Source organism: Marmota marmota, unplaced genomic scaffold, assembly GCF_001458135.2.
Source record: "Marmota marmota marmota unplaced genomic scaffold, marMar, whole genome shotgun sequence".
In the NCBI taxonomy this organism is placed as follows: domain Eukaryota; kingdom Metazoa; phylum Chordata; class Mammalia; order Rodentia; family Sciuridae; genus Marmota; species Marmota marmota.
In genome coordinates this window covers 16,673,675-16,693,692 of record NW_026000174.1, presented here as the reverse complement: position 1 = coordinate 16,693,692, position 20,018 = coordinate 16,673,675, and the positions used below count along the sequence as shown (strand labels likewise).

Here is a 20,018-nt window from a genome sequence, read left to right as displayed (position 1 = left end):
GAAAAACAAAACAATCCTAAAATTCAACTCAAAGAATAAGAGACCCAAAATAGCCAAAGCAATCCTGAGCAAGCAGAATAATACCTCAAATTATACCGTAGAGCTATAGAAACAAAAATGAAATGGTATTGGTATGAAAACATACATGAAGACCTATGGAATAGAAGACACAGAGCCAAATCCACATAGATGCAGTGACCTGCTACTTGATAAATGTGTCAAAACCATACATTGGAGAAAAGACAACCTTTTTAAAGGAAAATGAATATTCCTAAGGAGAAGTATGAAACTAGATCCCCATATCCCACCCAGCACAAAAATCAACTCAAAGTGGATCAAGACCCTGGAATTAGACCAACACTTTGCAACTGCTAGAAGAAAATATAGGTTTAACACTCCAACATATTGGCACATGCCCTGAATTTCTTAACAAGACCCTTAAAGTGCAAGAAATAAAACTATGAAACAATAAGCAGGACAGCATCAAATTAAAAAGCTGTATGGAAAAGGAAAAAAAAGTATGAAAAGATTGCATAAAAAATGGGAGATTTTTGCCAGTTGCTCCTCCCACAGGGGATTAGTATCCAAAATATACAAAGAACTCAAAAAACAAACTCCCCAGAAGCAAATAATCTAATCAAAAATAAGCAAAATAGTGGAGCATGGTGATACATGCCTATGATCCCAGAAATTCAGGATGCCAAAACAGGAGGATTGCAAGTTCAGAGCCATCCATCTTCAGCAATTTAACGAGCCCTAAGCAATTCAAGTGAGACCTTATCTAAAAATGAAAAATAAAAAGGGCCAAGAATGTGGCTCAGTGGTTAATTGCTCCTGGGTTCAATTACCACTTCCCACCCCACCCCTGCAAAAAAAGCGGGGGAGGGAAATGGGCAAATGGACTAAACAGACACATCTTAAATGGAGAAATACAAATAGCCAACAAACAAATGAAAAAAAAAAAGTTCAACATTTCTAGCAATCATGGAAATGCAAATAAAAACTACATTGAAATTTCATCTCACTCAGTTAGAATGGTATTCATTGGGGATATGTATAATAATAAGTACTGGCAAAGATGTGGGGGAAGGATACACTCATACATTGTTAGTGGAATGGCAAATTAGTACTGGAAAGCTGTATGGAGGTTCCTCATAAAACTAGGAATGGAACCACCATACAACCCAGTTATCCCCCTCCTGGGTATTTATCCAAAAGAACTGACATAAGCATAATATAGTGATACAGGCATATCAATGTTTATAGCAGCACAATTCATAGATATTCTTTTTTAAAAAAACATCAGAAATTTATTAGTTGCTCAAAACATTTCATTGATATTCTTACTAGAAATTAAATCTATGCAAGGATGCTCTTTACAGCTTCATCTTACAATTCTTGAGGTGCTAAGCAAACAATTCACCTCCATAGATTACTAAAGCATCTTTGAAGATGAATTGCTCAAGGCATGAACAGTTGTGTGTCATTCACCTTGACTGGGATGGTGAAAGAGGAAGAACATCAACAAACTCATTATTCTCTTCCGTAGTTGTTTTGTCCTCAGGCCGTAGATGATGGGGTTCAAGGTGGGTGGAATGACCAAATACAAGTCAGCTAACAACACCTGAGTGTGTAGAGGAACTGAGTCCTGTCCTAGCCAGGCTACATAAATGGATACCATCCCAGGTAGGTAGAACAAAGCCATAACCCCCACATGGGAGCCACATGTGCTTAATGCCTTCCACTGAGCATTCTTTGAGGAGAGACCAAACACTGCCCTGAGAACTAAGGTATAGGAGGCAGCAATGAAGACTACATCAGAGCCAACAATAATGGAGGTACAAATCAAACTGTAGAAACAGCTGGGCATGGGGTCAGCACATGCTAACTTGGCCACAGCCATGTGCTCACAATAGGAATGGGGAACCACATGGGAGCCACAAAAAGGTAGATGACTAATCATCCAACTCAATGGGGTCATGGATATAATAGCTCTGATGGTGATGGTCACACTCATCCCCAGCATCACTCTGGGTGTGAGAATGCTCTTGTAGTGTAGGGGCTTGCAGATGGCTACATAGCGGTCAAAAGCCACGGCCAGCAACAGCCCTGTCTCCACAGCTGTGGCTGCATGGACAAAGTACATTTGAGTGAAACAGGCCTGGAAGCTGATGGAACTGTGTCCTGAGCAGAAGATGCTCACCATCTTAGGGACCACAGAGGAGGCCATGACGATGTCCACAGCAGCCAGAATACACAGGAAGCAAAACATGGGCTCTCGTAGAGTGGAATCCATGCAAATTACCATCATGATGATGCTGTTTCCTACCAGGGCTGTGGTGTACATGGCACTCAGTGAGACAGCCAGCCAAAGGTGTGAAGACTGCAAGCCTGGAATGCCCACAAGGAAGAAGGTGGCAGGGATTTCCATTGTGTGGTTATAGGGTGGCCCCAGCATCACAGGTGAGAATACTTTTCTGTTCATCTAAAAAAATGATATAAGAAATGATATAGTCTTATAATATTTGTTTCACACTGTAGTATTAGTGAAGTATAATATAGAACAAACATGCATACCTCATAGTCGACAAAACATAAGCTATTTCATCTAAGATAAATTTATTGTATAATTGCTATTTTAAGATATTTTAAAGTCTAGGTCTTTCCAATTGTGATTCGAGGAGTTGAATTAAGTAAATACAGTTATAATCAGGTGAATAATTATGGATACTTATCCAAAAAATTGTTATGGCTTCACTGGGACAGTTTTTTTTAAATTAATTTATTTTAATTAGTTATATATAATAGCAAAATGCATTTTGATTCATTGTACACCTGGGATAGTTTTGATAAGGAAAAAGCTACCCATGTGCACATCCAGAATCTGAGCTCCAACACTTGGAAATTTCAGTTCATTTCCATATCTGTCTTACATCTCCTCATTCAGGTGTTGCCATGTTATTTAACTGAGATGACCTGGTGGGGTAAACCTAAAAGGTTCATTATGAAGTCATTCTCTGTTCATCTATAGGCTAGCTTTCAAGCTTAGTTTTTTTGTTTGCTTGCTTGATTGCTTTTTTAAAAAAAATGGTCAATTCTGTGACAATTTATTTTACATTTACTTATAACCTATCTCTAATAACAAATTCTTGGTAAGAGTGGTTGACACCTCTATGGCCATTTTTTTAAATGAAATTAAAGATAAAATGGAAGCGGGCAATATGAGCATCTTTGATTCAAACTGAAGTGATGCTTCAACTGTTTTCCAGTTACTGTCAGATCATTCCACTCCCCAGAGAAATGGGCAAGTATCTCAGTCCCAGAACTAGATCTAATATCTCAAGTGTGGATCAGGACATCTTATGTCCATTTGATCTATTGTGGCAAACCCTCATTATCCTAAAACTGTAACTCTCAAGGCCTCAGCTCAGTGAGTCAGCACATCAATTGTGTTGATTTACAGTAGTCAGATCTAATCCAAGAACTGTTTCCTATATTTCCAGGCAAGCTTCAATGATGGAGGCTTATTTGCCAATAATAATAGCCTGACTTCAGCTGTCTCTTCCTGTACCTCCCTGTAATAAATGATTTCCAGGTTGAGAAGTTGCCACATCCTTACCCTTGGATATTAACTATATCCATTCACTCAAGTTTAATTCTCTTCAGGGGCCTGGCCCCTCACTGAATAGTTGGATAGATCAGGCTGATGCAGTTCTGCTTCAGTAGACATTTTCCCTGTGAGCCAGGCCCTAGACAGACATTCACCTGATTCAGCATCCCAACCATATGATGTACACTTGCCCCTTCCATTTGCTTCTGGAGGGCTGATCAGTGATGACTCCAGGCCCAGATGCCCTCAGGAGCCTTGTGGGGAGTCCTCAGGAGTTCTCTAAAAAGCCCAGTTCTGAGACCTGAATTCAAACTATGGTCCTCAAACAAATAACAACACAAAAACCCTTAAGAATAAATAAATGCTATATGATAGGGCAGACTAAATGAAATAATGATCTCTTCAGAGAAGGTCATGAGAAACTTGCTGTGTACCACCACATGATGAGATGCTTTCAGTGATAGATCAGAAGACAGGGGAAAGCTTTGAAAGAAGAATACTGGTGACAAGTAGAAAAAAAAATATCTGGATGTCCTTAAGACTGCTATGTGAATGATGAATGCCACAAATTTAGAGCTGAGCCTCACTGCCTGAACAGATGGAGAAGAGCAGAGGATTCAGAATGCCTACTTCTCCACCCACCTCTGATCCAGGTCCTCCCCTCCTGGATGCTCTGTGTAAATACACCTTTCTTCTGAGGGCAGCCACAGTTTATGCCCCACCCCATCCTTCCTCTCTCCAGCCATATCCAGTGGACATTCTTCTTATGATTTTTGGAGAGGTTTTGTTCCCTCTTTGTATACTTTTGATCTTCATCAGCACTGCTAGAGGTTCACCAATGTCTTAATTCTCCTTAAGAACAGGGCATTTGGTTGGGTCAGTTTTATCTTTTAAAGTTTTTATTTTACCCAACCTATTGCCACTAAAAATTTTCTAAGATCTCATGCTAAGATCAGCAGTGAGCTCCATCAAAGATCTGTTGCCAGTCCAGTAATTTCTTATAATATCACTGAGTGCTCCCTTATAATTTGGTCAACTCTTTGAAGCATGACATGCATACATTTAGATGCAGAAATTAAAGGTATACAGCATGATAAAGCATCATAATGTAAACATATGAACACACTTGCAAAGCCACTACCCAGGTCAAGATTCAGACACAATGCTTCCTTGATGTTGAGGTCTCTCTTTTCAGAAAGCTCTGGCCAACCTCTCCTAAGCACATTTCCAGCTCTGTTCTCACCTCTGACTTCAACCCTAAAGAGATACTCACATGAAGACCCAGAGGGTCACTAAAATCTAGCTTAGAGAAGTCATTTAAATCAATAGGAACTCATAGGATATATGAGATTTTCATTCCTATTTTAAGGATGGGAAATTCATGACTCAAAATTTTCTTTAAAAGTTGAAATACTAATGCATAATTCATTTGAATGGAGCCTTTCTGTTTATATAACCCTGAACCTCTACTCTTCATCCCAGTGAGCTCCCAATTATCCCTAACCTTGGTTGCTTTTCTCATAGTTCATCCTGAGACCTAAAATATATCTGTCCACCATCCCAAGTTTAGACTTACCTCATATTGTCTCTGCTTTCAACCAAAGTTGTCCTATGTTCCTGTCCCCTCTCCCACATTCTTCATCCTCCCATCATTTCCTAAAGAATCTCTTGGTGTTGGCAGTATTTCCAGACCTGGAGAGTAGTCTATAACTGTGTTCTCCACTTGAATCCTCTTTCCAGGGTAGCCTTGGCCTTAAGACTCCATCGACCCAACCTTCAATCCCCAGGTCAATCATCCGCATCCCGGAAGTTTTCTCTATTCAACTTTCTCTGATCGTCTATGTCTGGTAGTCCACATTTCTGACACCCAATAGAGGGAGGATTTATACAAGGCCTCTTCAGAAGGAGAAGAGCAAGCCAAGGAGATCAAAGATGACAATATAGAGTCATGATGACTATTGTCCTTTACTACCTCCCCCTGGGAACCTTCTTTCCCTGCTAGATACTCTGTTATTCCACCTATTCCCTCCATAACCATTTTTCCTTTATCTCAGCTGAGCAGCCAAACACTGACTCCTGAGACTAGTTCATCCCTGCACCCTGCCTCTGGGGCTTTCTACAATATAGGTTGCAGAAGATGCTTAGTGAATAAAGTGTCTTTGTCTCTTCAAGTCTTCAGAGAATAACTAAATATCAGAGTAATGATAAACAGTGCATCCTGAAAGGAAAATAAAAGGTCCAACGTTGGTTATGTTTGTTAAAGTCTGCTATATGCTTCTCATAGATTGTTCTCATTCAGTTTTCACAGTCCTCTGATGTGAGCCATCAGTACATCTACATTTCATAGGTGAATTTGAGGTACATAGAAGGTCACATAGCTAGCAAGGCAGAGAATCAAGATTCACATTCTATCATGACAAATTTCACTGTTTTGTACAACTCTCGTACTTAATTGCTACTGTGAAAATGAGTATGTCTTGAAGATCCTGATCGAATCCTTTGAATGTATATCCATAAGTAAGATTCATGCATCATATTGTAGTTCTAATTTTTTTTTATTTTTTGAGGAACCTTCACATTCTTTACCAGTGGTGGCACCATATTATATCTGTATGACACTATACAATTTATTTATATCTTTGCCTACAGTTTTTACTGTTTTCTCTGGTGATCTCTGACCATTTTTTGTTTGTTTCCTATTACCCAAGGGTTCCCTGCTTTTGCTTCCTCAGTGACACAGTACTTTGGTATCATTGGTCTCAGACACCATTGTGGGGTCTACAATCCCACAGGTGGCAGTCCTTTTAATATTTCGCATAGAGTTGCTGCTGTGTAGGCCATCATTGATACTGAAGTCCTTCCTGACTTCCAGCAAGCAGTGGGAAGGGGCAACATCAGCCTCCAGACTAACCTTGATGTTCACCAGAGTTTTGTATGTCCTGGGTCTGGTCTGCCTTTTTGCCTGTATCTATGCCAGCTCTGATTCCAGATGCAGCAAGACCCCATTACGTTATTCTATACAGAAGGTGTAGGAAGTTTACATGCCCCTCAGACTGTTCTCTGAACTGGACTTCAGATTTCTCATGGCATCCAGGTGGATCTCCAAGGACTGGGCTGGGCATCTCAGCTCTGTGAGCATTATTTCACCAGCTCCAATCTCAGCACTCTGCAAAGTGACCACTGTGGTGCTCTCCTTGATCTCCTGGAACCAGTACTTGTTCAGCTCCTCTCAGTTCTTCTGAGCCAGTTCATCATACTGGGCCTGGATGTCTGTCATGATCTTGCTAAGGTCCTAAGATCTGGGGGCATTCACCTTGTGGTCAATCCACAGCTGGCAATGTAACCTTGAAGACCATGCCTCCTCGTGGTTCTTCTTCATGAACAACTCCTCCTCCTTTAGAGCCTCAGTTTCCTCTAGTTGAAGTCAAGTGATACTAGTGTCATCAATGACCTTGAGGAGCCCCTGGATGTCACTGTCTATCAACTGGCACATGGCCATCTCTGTCTCATAATTGACTCTAATGTTCTCAACAGCAAGATGAAAGTTGCAAATCTGCAGAGAATTCAGGTATTTGACCACAAAATTTGCCAAGATCTGAGCCTAAAGCTCTTGATGATCTTGTAGTAATGCACCCAGTCTTTTATTTGGGGTCCCTTCTCCAGATGTTCCCAGAGTTTGCTTTCTAGGATCCTCACTCTATCCAGGTAGGAGGGCAGGTCTTGCATGGTCTCCATACTCTGAATGCTTCCCATTTCTGCCAAACCCTTGGTCATCCCCACCACAAGGAAATTGAAAACTAGGAAGAATGGGAAGCAAGCCAAAATCCCTGAACCCAAAAATGTCTGATGAAGCCTTAAAAATAATAATTATAAGGAAACAATGAGGTTCAAGAGAGTACAGAAAGACAGATGAACAAAATAGAAACAAAACTCATGATATGAATCAAAAATTTAGCAAAAAAATCTTTAAAAGGGACCAAATAAATTTTTCAAAATAAGAACTCAGTAATTCAAACAAAAATATATTTGAAATAGCTAAATATGAAATCAACACAGTTGCCCTTCAGTGAATGAACAGATAAACAACATATGGTATATATGCACAATGGAATATTATTCAGTCACACAAGTAATGAAATTCTGCCAGGCACAGTGGTGATTGCCTATAGTGCTAATGGCTCAGGAGGCTGAGGCAGGAGGATCACAAGTTCAAAGCTAGCCTCAGCAGCTTAGCAAGGTCCTAAGCAACTTAGCAAGAACCTGTCTCTAAATAAAATATAAAAAAGATTGGGGATGTGGCTCAATGGTTAAGCACTCCTGAGTTCAAATCCCAGTATCAAAAAAAAAAAAAAGAAACAAAGAAATTCTTTTATTTTTCATTTGAAACAACATCAATAGAAATGAAGGTCATTATATTAAGTGTAATAAGCCAAAAACAAAGAAAAATCTGAAGTTATCAGGCATTTTTGTAGAAAACAGAGAGGAAAGTGGTCATGAGAGACTCGAAGGGATCCAATCTGCTAGTCTATGTCTTTTTTAAAAAAATATTTATTTTTTTAGGTATAGATGAACACAACACAATGCCTTTATTTTTATGTGGTGCTGAGGATTGAACCCGGGTCCCGCCCATGCTAGGCCAATGCTCTACCGCTGAGCCACAATCCCAGCCCCTAGTCTATGTCTTGATTGGTGAGTTTAGGCCATTAACATTCAGGGTTATTACTGAGACATGATTTGTATTCCCAGCCATTTTTGTTTATATTTTGGTATTTAACATGACTTAGTTTCTCCTCTGATTAGATTTTCCTTTAGTGTAATCTCTCCCTCTGCTGATTTTATCATTGTTTTTCATTTCCTCTTCATGGAATATTTTGCTAAGGATGTTCTGTAGTGCAGGCTTTCTAGTTGAAAAATCTTTTAACTTTTATTTATCATGGAAGGTTTTTATTTCATCATCAAATCTAAAGCTTAATTTTGCTGGATATAAGATTCTTGGTTGGCATCCATTTTCTTTTTTTTTTAATTTATTTTTTTTATTGGTTGTTCAAAATATTACAAAGCTCTTGACATATCATATTTCATACATTAGATTCAAGTGGGTTATGAACTCCCATTTTTACCCCAAATACAGATTGCAGAATCACATCGGTTACACATCCACATTTTTACATAATGCCATATTAGTAACTGTTGTATTCTGCTACCTTTCCTATCCTCTACTATCCCCCCTCCCCTCCCCTCCCATCTTCTCTCTCTACCCCATCTACTGTAATTCATTTCTCTCCTTGTTTATTTTCCCATTCCCCTCACAACCTCTTATATATAATTTTGTATAACAATGAGGGTCTCCTTCCATTTCCATGCAATTTCCCTTTTCTCTACCTTTCCCTCCCACCTCATGTCTCTGTTTAATGTTAATCATTTCCTCCTGCTCTTCCTCCCTGCTCTGTTCTTAGTTGCTCTCATTATATCAAAGAAGACATTTGGCATTTGTTTTTTAGGGATTGGCTAGCTTCACTTAGCATAATCTGCTCTAATGCCATCCATTTCCCTGCAAATTCTATGATTTTGTCATTTTTTAATGCAGAGTAATACTCCATTGTGTATAAATGCCACATTTTTTTTATCCATTCGTCTATTGAAGGGCATCTAGGTTGGTTCCACAGTCTTGCTATTGTGAATTGTGCTGCTATGAACATCGATGTAGCAGTGTCCCTGTAGCATGCTCTTTTTAGGTCTTTAGGGAATAGACCGAGAAGGGGAATAGCTGGGTCAAATGGTGGCTCCATTCCCAGCTTTCCAAGAAATCTCCATACTGCTTTCCAAATTGGCTGCACCAATTTGCAGTCCCACCAGCAATGTACAAGTGTACCCTTTTCCCCACATCCTCGCCAGCACTTGTTGTTGTTTGACTTCATAATGGCTGCCAATCTTACTGGAGTGAGATGGTATCTTAGGGTGGTTTTGATTTGCATTTCTCTGACTGCTAGAGATGGTGAGCATTTTTTCATGTACTTGTTGATTGATTGTATGTCCTCCTCTGAGAAGTGTCTGTTCAGGTCTTTGGCCCATTTGTTGATTGGGTTATTTGTTTTCTTATTGTTTAATTTTTTGAGTTCTTTGTATACTCTGGATATTAGGGCTCTATCTGAAGTGTGAGGAGTAAAAATTTGTTCCCATGATGTAGGCTCCCTATTTACCTCTCTTATTGTTTCTCTTGCTGAGAAAAAACTTTTCAGTTTTAGTAAGTCCCATTTGTTAATTCTTGTTATTAACTTTTGTGCTATGGGTGTCCTATTAAGGAATTTGGAGCCCGACCCCACAATATGTAGATCGGAGCCAACTTTTTCTTCTATCAGACGCAGTGTCTCTGATTTGATATCTAGCTCCTTGATCCACTTTGAGTTAACTTTCGTGCATGGCGACAGGAGGGGATTCAGTTTCATTTTGTTGCATATGGATTTGTTAGGTTGATTCCCAAAATTAAAATTTAAATTTAAAAAAAAATTTAAAAAACAACAAAAAAAATGAAAACGAAAAAAAAAACCAAATTAAAAAAAAAATTAATAAATGCAGTCTTAGAGTTCGATTAACTTCTCTTCCAGTAGGTGGAGCTGTTCCCACCGGGCTAAGCTTCTCCTCTCAATACGCGGGAACCAATCACTGTGCAGCAGCTCCTCCTCCCAGACTGGGCGGGTCTCCAATCCTGAGTGCCTAGGGCCTTCTCTTGTGTCTAGTCACTTCCCCACTTTTCCTCAAGCCAGGCCCCGCTCACCTCACCGGTGACGCTCACCACAATACTGGCTACACGCCACGTCTGGTGCTCCTGGGAGCCCTGTTTTCATGAACGACTGGGCACACTCTCCCTGTTTGCCATTCCCTCAGACCCTAAGTTTGTAGAGCTTGGGGCTGAGAACCCTCAGTGAATTTTGCTTGCCCTCCGGTAGCCACACCCCCGGTAGCTGGTGCAAGAGACCTCAGTTGTCAGCACTGGTGGGAGCGGTAGCCAGGAGTTCCGCACCGCGGGTCCCGCGCCACTCCTGATTCCCTCAATCTGGCTAATGCGCTCAAGGGAGAGCTGGGAGGGGCCCTTAAGGTTTCCCCGCTGTGTGGAGAGGGAAGGCTAGGGGATTACACACCTATCGCCGCTGGTTTCAATGAAGTTATCTCCTCCGCTGCATTCTGGTGACGTCAGTTCTCTGCCATGGTGGTATCCCATGCAAATGGTGACAGTTCGTTCCCTTTGCCGGGTGACCAATGCAACGGGTGGGTCCTGACTGTCTCTCCCAAGCCCCGTTTCAATACTGTGGCCACTGCCTATGAAGGCTCGGTTGACATTAACCTCCATAGGATCAGAAGAGCCAACCAGTTGTTTCAGCGGGATAGTTTAGTGCTGAGTCACAGCGGTTTGTCTGTGAGACGCAGGAGAACGGGAGCTTGAATTCAGCCGATCCGGGCTCAGTGTATGTTCTGAGAGGCCCAGACTGTTCGCCCCAGATCCACGTCAGCTCAGCATTGCCTAGTGATCCTGAGCAAACAGCATTTAGACGGTTTACAACTCCCTGTGCCCGCACAGCTGAAGAGGTCAGAGACTTGATCTCTCCGCGCCCGCCGCCATGTTGGATCTCCGGCATCCATTTTCTTTCAGAGCTTGGTATATGTTGTTCCATGATCTCCTGGCTTTGAGGGTCTAGGTTGAAAAATCTGCTGAGATATGAAATGGTATTCCCCTATATGCGATTTGATTCCTCTCTCTTGCGGCTTTTAAGATTCTATCCTTATTTTGTTGTATGCTAGGCATTTTCATTATAATGTGCCTTGGTGTAGATCTGTTATAATTCTGTACATTTGATGTCCTGTAAGCCTCTTGTATTTGGTTTTCCAATTCGTTCTTTATGCTTGGGAAATTTTCTGATATTATCTCATTGAAGAGATTGTGCATTCCTTTGGTTTGAAACTCTGTGCCTTCCTCTATTCCCAATAACTCTTAGATTTGGTCTTTTGATGCTATCCCATAATTCTTGGATTTTCTGTTCATGGTTTCTTACTATCTTCACTGTGTATTCAACTTTATTTTCCAGATTGTATATTTTGTCTTCATTATCTGATGTTCTTTCTTCCAAGTGGTCTAGTCTGTTGGTTATGCTTTCTATTGAGTTTTTTATTTGATTTATTGTATCCTTCATTTCAAGGATTTCTGACTGGTTTTTTTTTTTCAGGATCTCTCTCTCTCTCTCTTGAAGTAATATTTTTGCTATCTGCATTTGCTCTCTTATTTCATTGTTGGAGTGGTCAATTTTTGCGTGTATTTGCTCATTTAGGTCATTCTTTAATTCACAGATCATTTTAATTATGAACCATCTGAACTCCTTCTCTGACATTTCATCAACTTTGCTGCCTGTGGGTTCTGGTATTATAGTGTCCTGGTTTGTTTGGGGTACTTTCTTCCCTTGTTTTTTCATATTGTCTATGTGTCTTCCTTTCTTGCTACATGGATCTCTGATATTAATTTCTTCTCTATATTCTTTTAGTACCTGTGTCTGTACCTCACCTTGATGTTGGGCTTCTAGACCCTGCTGGTATCCCTCAATGGATGCTACTGCATCCTGTGACTGGGACCTGCTTAAGTTGGAGTGGGTGGATCTGGGCCACTGGGCTTGAACCCTGCAGTAGTCTGCTGATAGGAAGGGGTGGTCCTATGCCAAAGGCTAGGCTCTGGCAGTGTCTACGCCACCAGGGGGGCAGTAAACCGGGCCTACTGAAATCCTGGATACCGCATGGGCTCTTGTGAGCTGTCTGGGCTGGATCTTGGCTCTCGCAGTAGTGCACTGGTCAGAAGGGGTGGTCGAGACACTTTAAAACACACACACACACACAGCCATGTGCACACACATGCACGTGCACACACCCTATAAGTAAATAGCAGAAAGATAGATCAGTAGAGTAGAGGGGTGGAAACAGGAGAGGGGAGGGTTAGAGGAAGTACTGGGGAGTGAATTAGAGCAAATTATATTCCATTCTTTTAAAAATTGTGTCAAAATGAATCTTTTTAGTTATACATAACATTATGAAACAAAAAAAAAAGAAAAAGAAAAAGAGATTATAATAATATATCAATAGTCAAAGGTTGTGGTTCTATTTCTAATCTTGGATCATTTAAAACTATGGGGTGCTGTCTTGGTTCACCAGACTGGGTCAAAATGGTTCATTTGTTGACACATAGCTGTCTCCTTAAGTACTATATTTATCTTTAGTGAATTGTACCAAGAAAGCTTTGTGTAACAACTCATAATTCATTTGTAAATGATACATTGATCTCTAGGAAAAACTGCTGCCTTTTATTTGATTCCCTTGATCTGTATTGAATTTCAGTAAAGTTGACGAGAGGAAAAAAAAAGCCAGCTCATGTCTTAATCAATTTCATGAACTAAATGACAGATGAAATTTCTACTTTCACTCCATATTTCCCTGTCTCTGAAGAACTATCGGAGAACTATCAGTAGTTGTCTGATCTCTTTCATCAGAGCTTTGTTCTCTCAGTAAAAATGATTGACAGAGGGCACACTGGCACACACCTCTAATCCCAGAGGCTCTAGAGGATGAGGCAGAAAAATTATGAGTTCAAAGCCGGCCTCAGCAACAGTGAGGCACTAAACAACTCAGTGAGACCCTATCTCTAAATAAAATACAAAATAGAGCTAGAGATGTCGATCAGTTGTCGAGTGCCCCCTAGTTCAATCCCTGGTATCCAGTATCCAAAAAAATAAGAAAAAAATGATTGATAGCAAAATACAAAAACCTACAAAAAGAAATAAAGAAGGTTGCTATACTACATAATAATGAGAAGATCAATTCAGTAAGATATAACAATTATAAATATACATTCACTTAATGCTAGAGAAGCTGATTTTATAAACCCACACTAGTAGATCAAAAAGGGAAATCTCCAACTCAATAATGGTAGAAGACTTCAACACCCAACTTGCCTTGATGAACAAATCATTCTGTCAAAACAATTAGCAGAAAAATCAGAAATAAACTGTACTATAAACTAACTGGAACTAATAAACTTTATAGAATAGCTCATTCAACAGCTACAGAATACACATTGTTCTCTGGAACAGACCATACATTAGGCAACAAAACAAGTCTCAAATTAAAAATATCAAACCATCTCATGTATATTTTCAGACTGCAATGCAACAAAACTAGAAATGAACAGCAATAGAAACTTTAGAAATTACACAAATTCATGGAGACTAAATAACACACTATCAATGCACAATGAGTCACTAAAGAAATTAAGAAATTTTAAAAAGCAAATGAAAATGGAAACAGAACATATGAAAACTTATGGGATATAGCAAAAGCAGTTACAAGAAGGAAGTTTATAGCAACAAATGCATACATGAAAACAACATATAAAAATTTCAAATAAACAACCTAATGAAAGCAAGAGAAGATCAAGCCCAAAATAAAAAAGCAGGAAAGACGTAATGAAGATCAGAGCAGAAAGAAATAAAATAGTGACTAAAAAATTGAATTCAAAAAATCAGTGAAACAAAGAGTGGGTTCTTTGTAAAGACAAACAAATCAACAAAACTTTATGTAGACTAATCAAGGAAAAAAAAAGAGACAAACCAAATAAGATTAGAGAAAAAAATGAGATATTACAACTGATAATACAAAAAATATAAATATCACCAGGGACTGTTACAAACAACTAAATTATTTACTATAAATTGGAAAACCTAGAAGAAATGGATAAATTCCTGGGTACATATAACCTACCAAAAGTGAACTGTGAAGGCATGAAAAACCTGCACATATCAATAACGATTAATGAAATTGAATGAGTAATAAAAAGTCTCAGAACAAGGGAAAGCCCAGGACTAGATGGCCTCACTGCTAAATTCTACCAAACTTTCAAGGATGAATAAATACCAATTCCTATCACACTATTCTAAAACATTGAAAGGGAAATAATTGTTCCAAATTCAATCAACAAATCCAACCTTACTATGATATGGAAATACACACACACACACACACACACACACACACACACACATACACACATACACTTTTAAGACCAACACCTTTAGTGAACATACAAAAGTACTCAATAAAATAATAATAAATCAATCAACAGCTTATCAAAAAGATCAGTCATCTGAATCAAATGACATTCCAGATATGCAATTATGGTTCAATACAAACAATAAGCATAATACCCCACATCAACAATCAAAGGACAAAAATCATGATCCTTTCAATAGATGGAGAAAAAGCATTTTATTCAACATCCCTTTCATCTAAAATCTATTCTATATTTTATGAATAATGAGAAGGGAGCAGCTCAAAGATTCCACACACAAAATGATGATAAGAAGCTGACAATATTAATTATTCTGATTTGATCACTGCACCTTATAGGTATGTATTAAAATATCACACTGTACCTCATAAATATGAACAATTTTATGTTAATCAAAATTCAAAAAAATGTTTAAGTAGGTAGAAATGCTCAATACACTGAATTTAATGACTACTCATTATACTTATCATGACAAGTAATGAATTATCACACTATATCTCATAAAAATGTACAATTAAAATTATAATAAATTAAAATAAACCATTAAGAAAAAATATTTTAGTTCATAATTTCTGTTCATGAGGGGTTTTTGTTTGTTGGTTTAAAAGTATTACTCTACTCTTATTGGATTTACATGCTGCTGTCAAGAAATGCCCAACCACAAGAATGGGGCCCGAATCAGAACAAGATATAATCCTATGCTTGAATGATTTTATCAAAGTAGATTCTACTGTCATGTACAACTAAGAAGAACCAATAAAATAAAAAAAATTTTAAAAAGCAGTTTAAGCCTGGTTTTACTTTCCTTGAACATGACTTAGGTTTGGGGCGTTTTGTTTATTTACTTTCTGTTTTTGTTTTGTCTGAAGGCCAAAGGCAATTTTTATTATTTTAAATATTTGACACACTCAAAAATATTATTCAAAGAGTTGACAATTTCAGATAAATATTTCCAGGCAAGTTCTTTGAAAATTCATATAAAAATAATCTTTAGATTCCTTTAATTCTTAAATCCTCTTGAGGGATTCCATGGACATAAAAATCTAACACATATTCATTACACTTCTTTGTTTTCTTATGTCTGTTATTTTCTATTTGATCCCAGTCATCTCCTTATTCTGTTTTCTAGTCCAAGTGTTCTAATATTCTATCTTCAATGTTCCTAATGAAATTTTAATTTCAATCTCTTTTTTTCTTTTACCAAAATATAATTAATTCCTGGATATGATTTTGTCTCCTTTAAAACTATATTCCCAAGACCAATCACGCTTTTTTTAAATTCCTGATTCTTATTCATTTTTCTTCAAGATCTAAGTTTTTTATGTGAAAAAAACTGTAAACTACAAATATTTAAGACAAATAAATTCATGTTGTACTATCATTTTCATTATTATCAGATTTTTGTAAGGCTTCCTCCTACTTTGTTTGCACCCAAGTAGAAAACTTCTTGGTTGGTAAAGAAGTCCAATGCTAGCAAAATTTATGGATTATGAGTTTTAGTCAGCAGATTACTTTGAAAGAGTATCATATTAGTATTAATTTACACAGGACTAAGTTCCAATCCTAGCACTGTTAAAATTTGTCTTAACACTTGTGTAATTTTAAGTACATAAAATATGTCAAATGTTATATAATTTTTTCCATTCATTATTTCTTGGAATCTTAATAAGTTAATATTGTTTCTACTTTCCGTAAAAACAACCCTTAAGACAGATATAACAACACACTATCAATGGTTTCTTCTTATACTGTCAATTTTAGCACTATTAAGAATTTATATTTAAATTGATATTCAAATGTACCCTAATCAAATATATATATATATGTCTCCTATGTATGAGATCTTTTTTCTTTCACAGTGTTGATAACTAGGTTTAAGACTTTCTGAAAGAAAAATATGTAAAACAAAACCCATGTAAGTATGCAGGGACCTACAAAAGAATGGTGATATTTCAATGTCTTTTTCTATATTGTTGTGAAGTAAACTTTTCATCCCAGAAAGATCCTGAGATGTACCCACAGGAAGAAACACCTAAGTTATATTTGGTCCCTCTTTTCTATGTCTTAAAGTTGAGTGACAAAGAGCAGAACAGGGATCTATCTCGGTGTCAGAGGTGAAATAGAGCTAGACAGCAGAAAAATGTTATCGGCATCATATATTGATAATTGGATTTTCTTGCTATGATTCTTTTTCCTCTTTTCAAGTTCAAGTGTTGAAAAATTGCCACCATCTTTGATCTCAAGTTTGTATGTCCTCGGATAAACTGGAATCCATTGTGGTTGGAAGACACTGGTCTAGATGTGAGCACATAACCCAAATGAGTGGATTGTTAATGGACCAAAGGAAAGAGTCACATAGTAAGAGCTTCCTCCATGTAATTACATGGGGGAGAAAAAATTCTGAGAAAATCAGAGGAGGATTGGGGAAAGTGTTTTAAATAATTTTTTCCTTCAGCAAAGGAACTCTTGAGATATTAGATTAAAAATACAGGTCAGAAGCTAAAGAAAGAAAAATCAAAAATATATTTTCTATGTACAAATTGGTTCCTATTAAATACTAATAAAAATGTTGTCAGACAATCAGAATTATTCCATTAGCATTATTATTAGAAATTGAAAGCTTTGAAAGGATGCTCTTTATGGCTTCATCTTAGAATTCCTGAGGTGTAGGTTAAAAAAAAAAAATCTATCTCCATAGATGACTAAGATACCTTTGAAGTTGGCTGGAATGTTCACGGTCTGAAGAATTTAGTATTCATGAACACTTACAAGTGTGTTCCAACAGGCAACAGTTTGCGCATTTGTTTGGTTCTCAGGCCATAGATAATAGGGTTCAAAGTGGGAGGAATGACCAAATACAAGTCAGCTAACAACACCTGAGTGTGCAGAGGGACTGAGTCCTGTCCTAGCCAGGATATATAGACTGACACCATCCCAGGTAGGTAGTACAAAGCCATAACCCCCACATGGGAGCCACATGTGCTTAATGCCTTCCACTGAGCATTCTTTGAGGAGAGACCAAACACTGCCCTGAGAACTAAGGTATAGGAGGCAGCAATGAAGACTACATCAGAGCCAACAATAATGGAGGAACCAATTAAACTGTAGAGACAGCTGGGCATGGAGTCAGCACATGCTAACTTGGCCACAGCCATGTGCTCACAGTCGGAATGGGGAACCACATGGGAGCCACAAAAAGGTAGATGACTAATCATCCAACTTAATGGGGTCATGAATATGACAGCCCTGATGGTGATGGTCACACTCATCCTCAGCATCACTCTGGGTGTGAGAATGTTCTTGTAGTGTAGGGGCTTGCAGATGGCTACATAATGGTCAAAAGCCATGGCCAGCAGCAGCCCTGTCTCCACAGCTGTGGCTGCATGGACAAAGTACATCTGAGTGAAACAGGCACGGAAGCTGATGGAACTGTGTCCTGAGAAGAAGATGCTCACCATCTTGGGGACCACAGAGGAGGCCATGACGATGTCCACAGCAGCCAGAACACATAGGAAGCAAAACATGGGCTCTCAGAGTGGAATCCATGCAAATTACCACCATGATGATGCTGTTTCCTACCAGGGCTGTGGTGTACATGGCACTCAGTGAGACAGCCAGCCAAAGGTGTGAAGACTGCAAGCCTGGAATGCCCACAAGGAAGAAGGTGGCAGGGGTTTCCACTGTGTGGTTGTAGTGTGGCCCCAGCATCACAGATGAGAATGCTTTCATGTTAATATAGAAAGTAGGATAAGAAAATATGTAGTCCTGTAAAAATTGTACCTGTCTGGTGTTGGTAAACCTTGTAGTATTGACAGTTGGTTGGTAATCTTAGGATCAGAAAACTGACATATGAGAATGTTATTCTGCTTCACCTTCCATCCTTGTTCAAAATCAGCTCTTAGGTTACCTCCTTTGAAAAGTCATCTCTGGTCCCTTTCCCTTTTCCATGGTCATGTGAATTTAGGTACCTTTCTTTTTTCTTTTTCAGTTTCCATGAAATATCCCATACTGACCCAAGAGAACCTAAATTGATAATTCCAATACTCTATGACTTTATTATATGCACTCAAGTGTGTATCTCTTGTTTGTGCCTTGTACCTAGTATGTGATCTGTCATGCAATATAAGAACATATATATTCATATATATTCAGTTTATAATTATCACAGGGTGAATAATAACTAAGAGAAAAAGGACAATTTCTTCTACTTTATCAATAATCACTGTTAAAAGAAGAAATGAATTTCTGGAGATCAATCATGTCATGTTTGGTATCCTTGGGGTTGTATCTAAACAAGACCTAAATAAATCATCTCCGTGGCAGGTGAAGTTAATTAGTGGGTTTAGGAAAATAAGGGCATTAGAAAACAACACTATTATTTTCCATAGGAGATAATAAACTGCCTGGAAATATTTATAATCCCTACCTTCTCTGCATTTCCTTCTGGATTTCCTATTGAGCTAGGTTCAATTGATAGATTAACTACATAATAAACTCTTGAGACTAATAACTCAGAGTTTCATCCTTCAATTAGTTTTATGTTTGTTCATTAGAGCTAACCACTTTTTTATGATGGACCACCAAAACATTACAGATAATAAGTTTTATGCTTTAGAACTTAAAGCATATTTTAAAGAAGATACTATATGTTAGTACCCAAAGTATAGAATTTCTGAAAGATATTTCTTCTTTTATAGTATAAAACAAACATCCATCTGGAACTGTCAATATAATTTAAATGACATAAAATATTTCCTCCAGTATCACCTCAAAAATATGTAGTAAATTGGAAATACAGGTCCAGGTCTTCCAGGTATGACTCCCGTGCATTTCCAACTCAACATTTAAAAAAAAAAAATCAACTATGAGAAATCAGCTATACATACCTAAGAAAAAAAGTGTTGCAACTTCATTTGGCCAGTATCAACAGGCACCCTGCACAACCAGATACTGACCCAACACTTGGAAAATTTCTGTTTATTATTACCTTCGCCTTACTTCTGCCTCACACATGTGTTGCTATTTATATAGAGTCTTATGACCTGGTGGGGTAAAGCTGAATATAAGGGATCAGCATTAATTACCATTCCATTCTCAGGTGATATTCCTTTAGTTCTTTTAGTGTGGTTTAACTTCATGAATTCATATGGTGGTTAGGCATGTGTACAAACTTGCAGCACTCTGAGAAGACTCCTTGTAAGAGACCCATCTTTATTCTGGGAATCATTTAGCCTAGGAAATGTGATTGATCTTCTAGGAAGACTAGTTTTTCTTTGAATACAGCATTAAAATCCTGCACACTTATAATGA

General features: G+C 38.2%; 1 protein-coding gene and 2 pseudogenes across 1 annotated transcript; all 3 read right to left on the bottom strand.

Moving 5' to 3' along the window:
• Positions 1-1,483: 1,483 nt before the first annotated feature.
• On the bottom strand, positions 1,484-2,485 carry LOC107157005 (olfactory receptor 52I1-like). Its single transcript, XM_015503222.1, has one exon. The coding sequence runs from the start codon at positions 2,483-2,485 to the stop codon at positions 1,484-1,486; it is 1,002 nt and encodes a 333-aa protein (XP_015358708.1).
• Positions 2,486-6,338: 3,853 nt separating this feature from the next.
• LOC107156997 lies at positions 6,339-7,384 on the bottom strand (annotated as a pseudogene).
• A 7,790-nt stretch (positions 7,385-15,174) lies between these two features.
• LOC107156991 lies at positions 15,175-18,416 on the bottom strand (annotated as a pseudogene).
• Between the last annotated feature and the right edge of the window lie 1,602 nt (positions 18,417-20,018).

Excerpts from the sequence above, each read along its gene's own strand:
- LOC107157005 (XM_015503222.1), bottom strand. The coding sequence starts at position 2,485 with ATGAACAGAAAAGTATTCTCACCTGTGATGCTGGGGCCACCCTATAAC.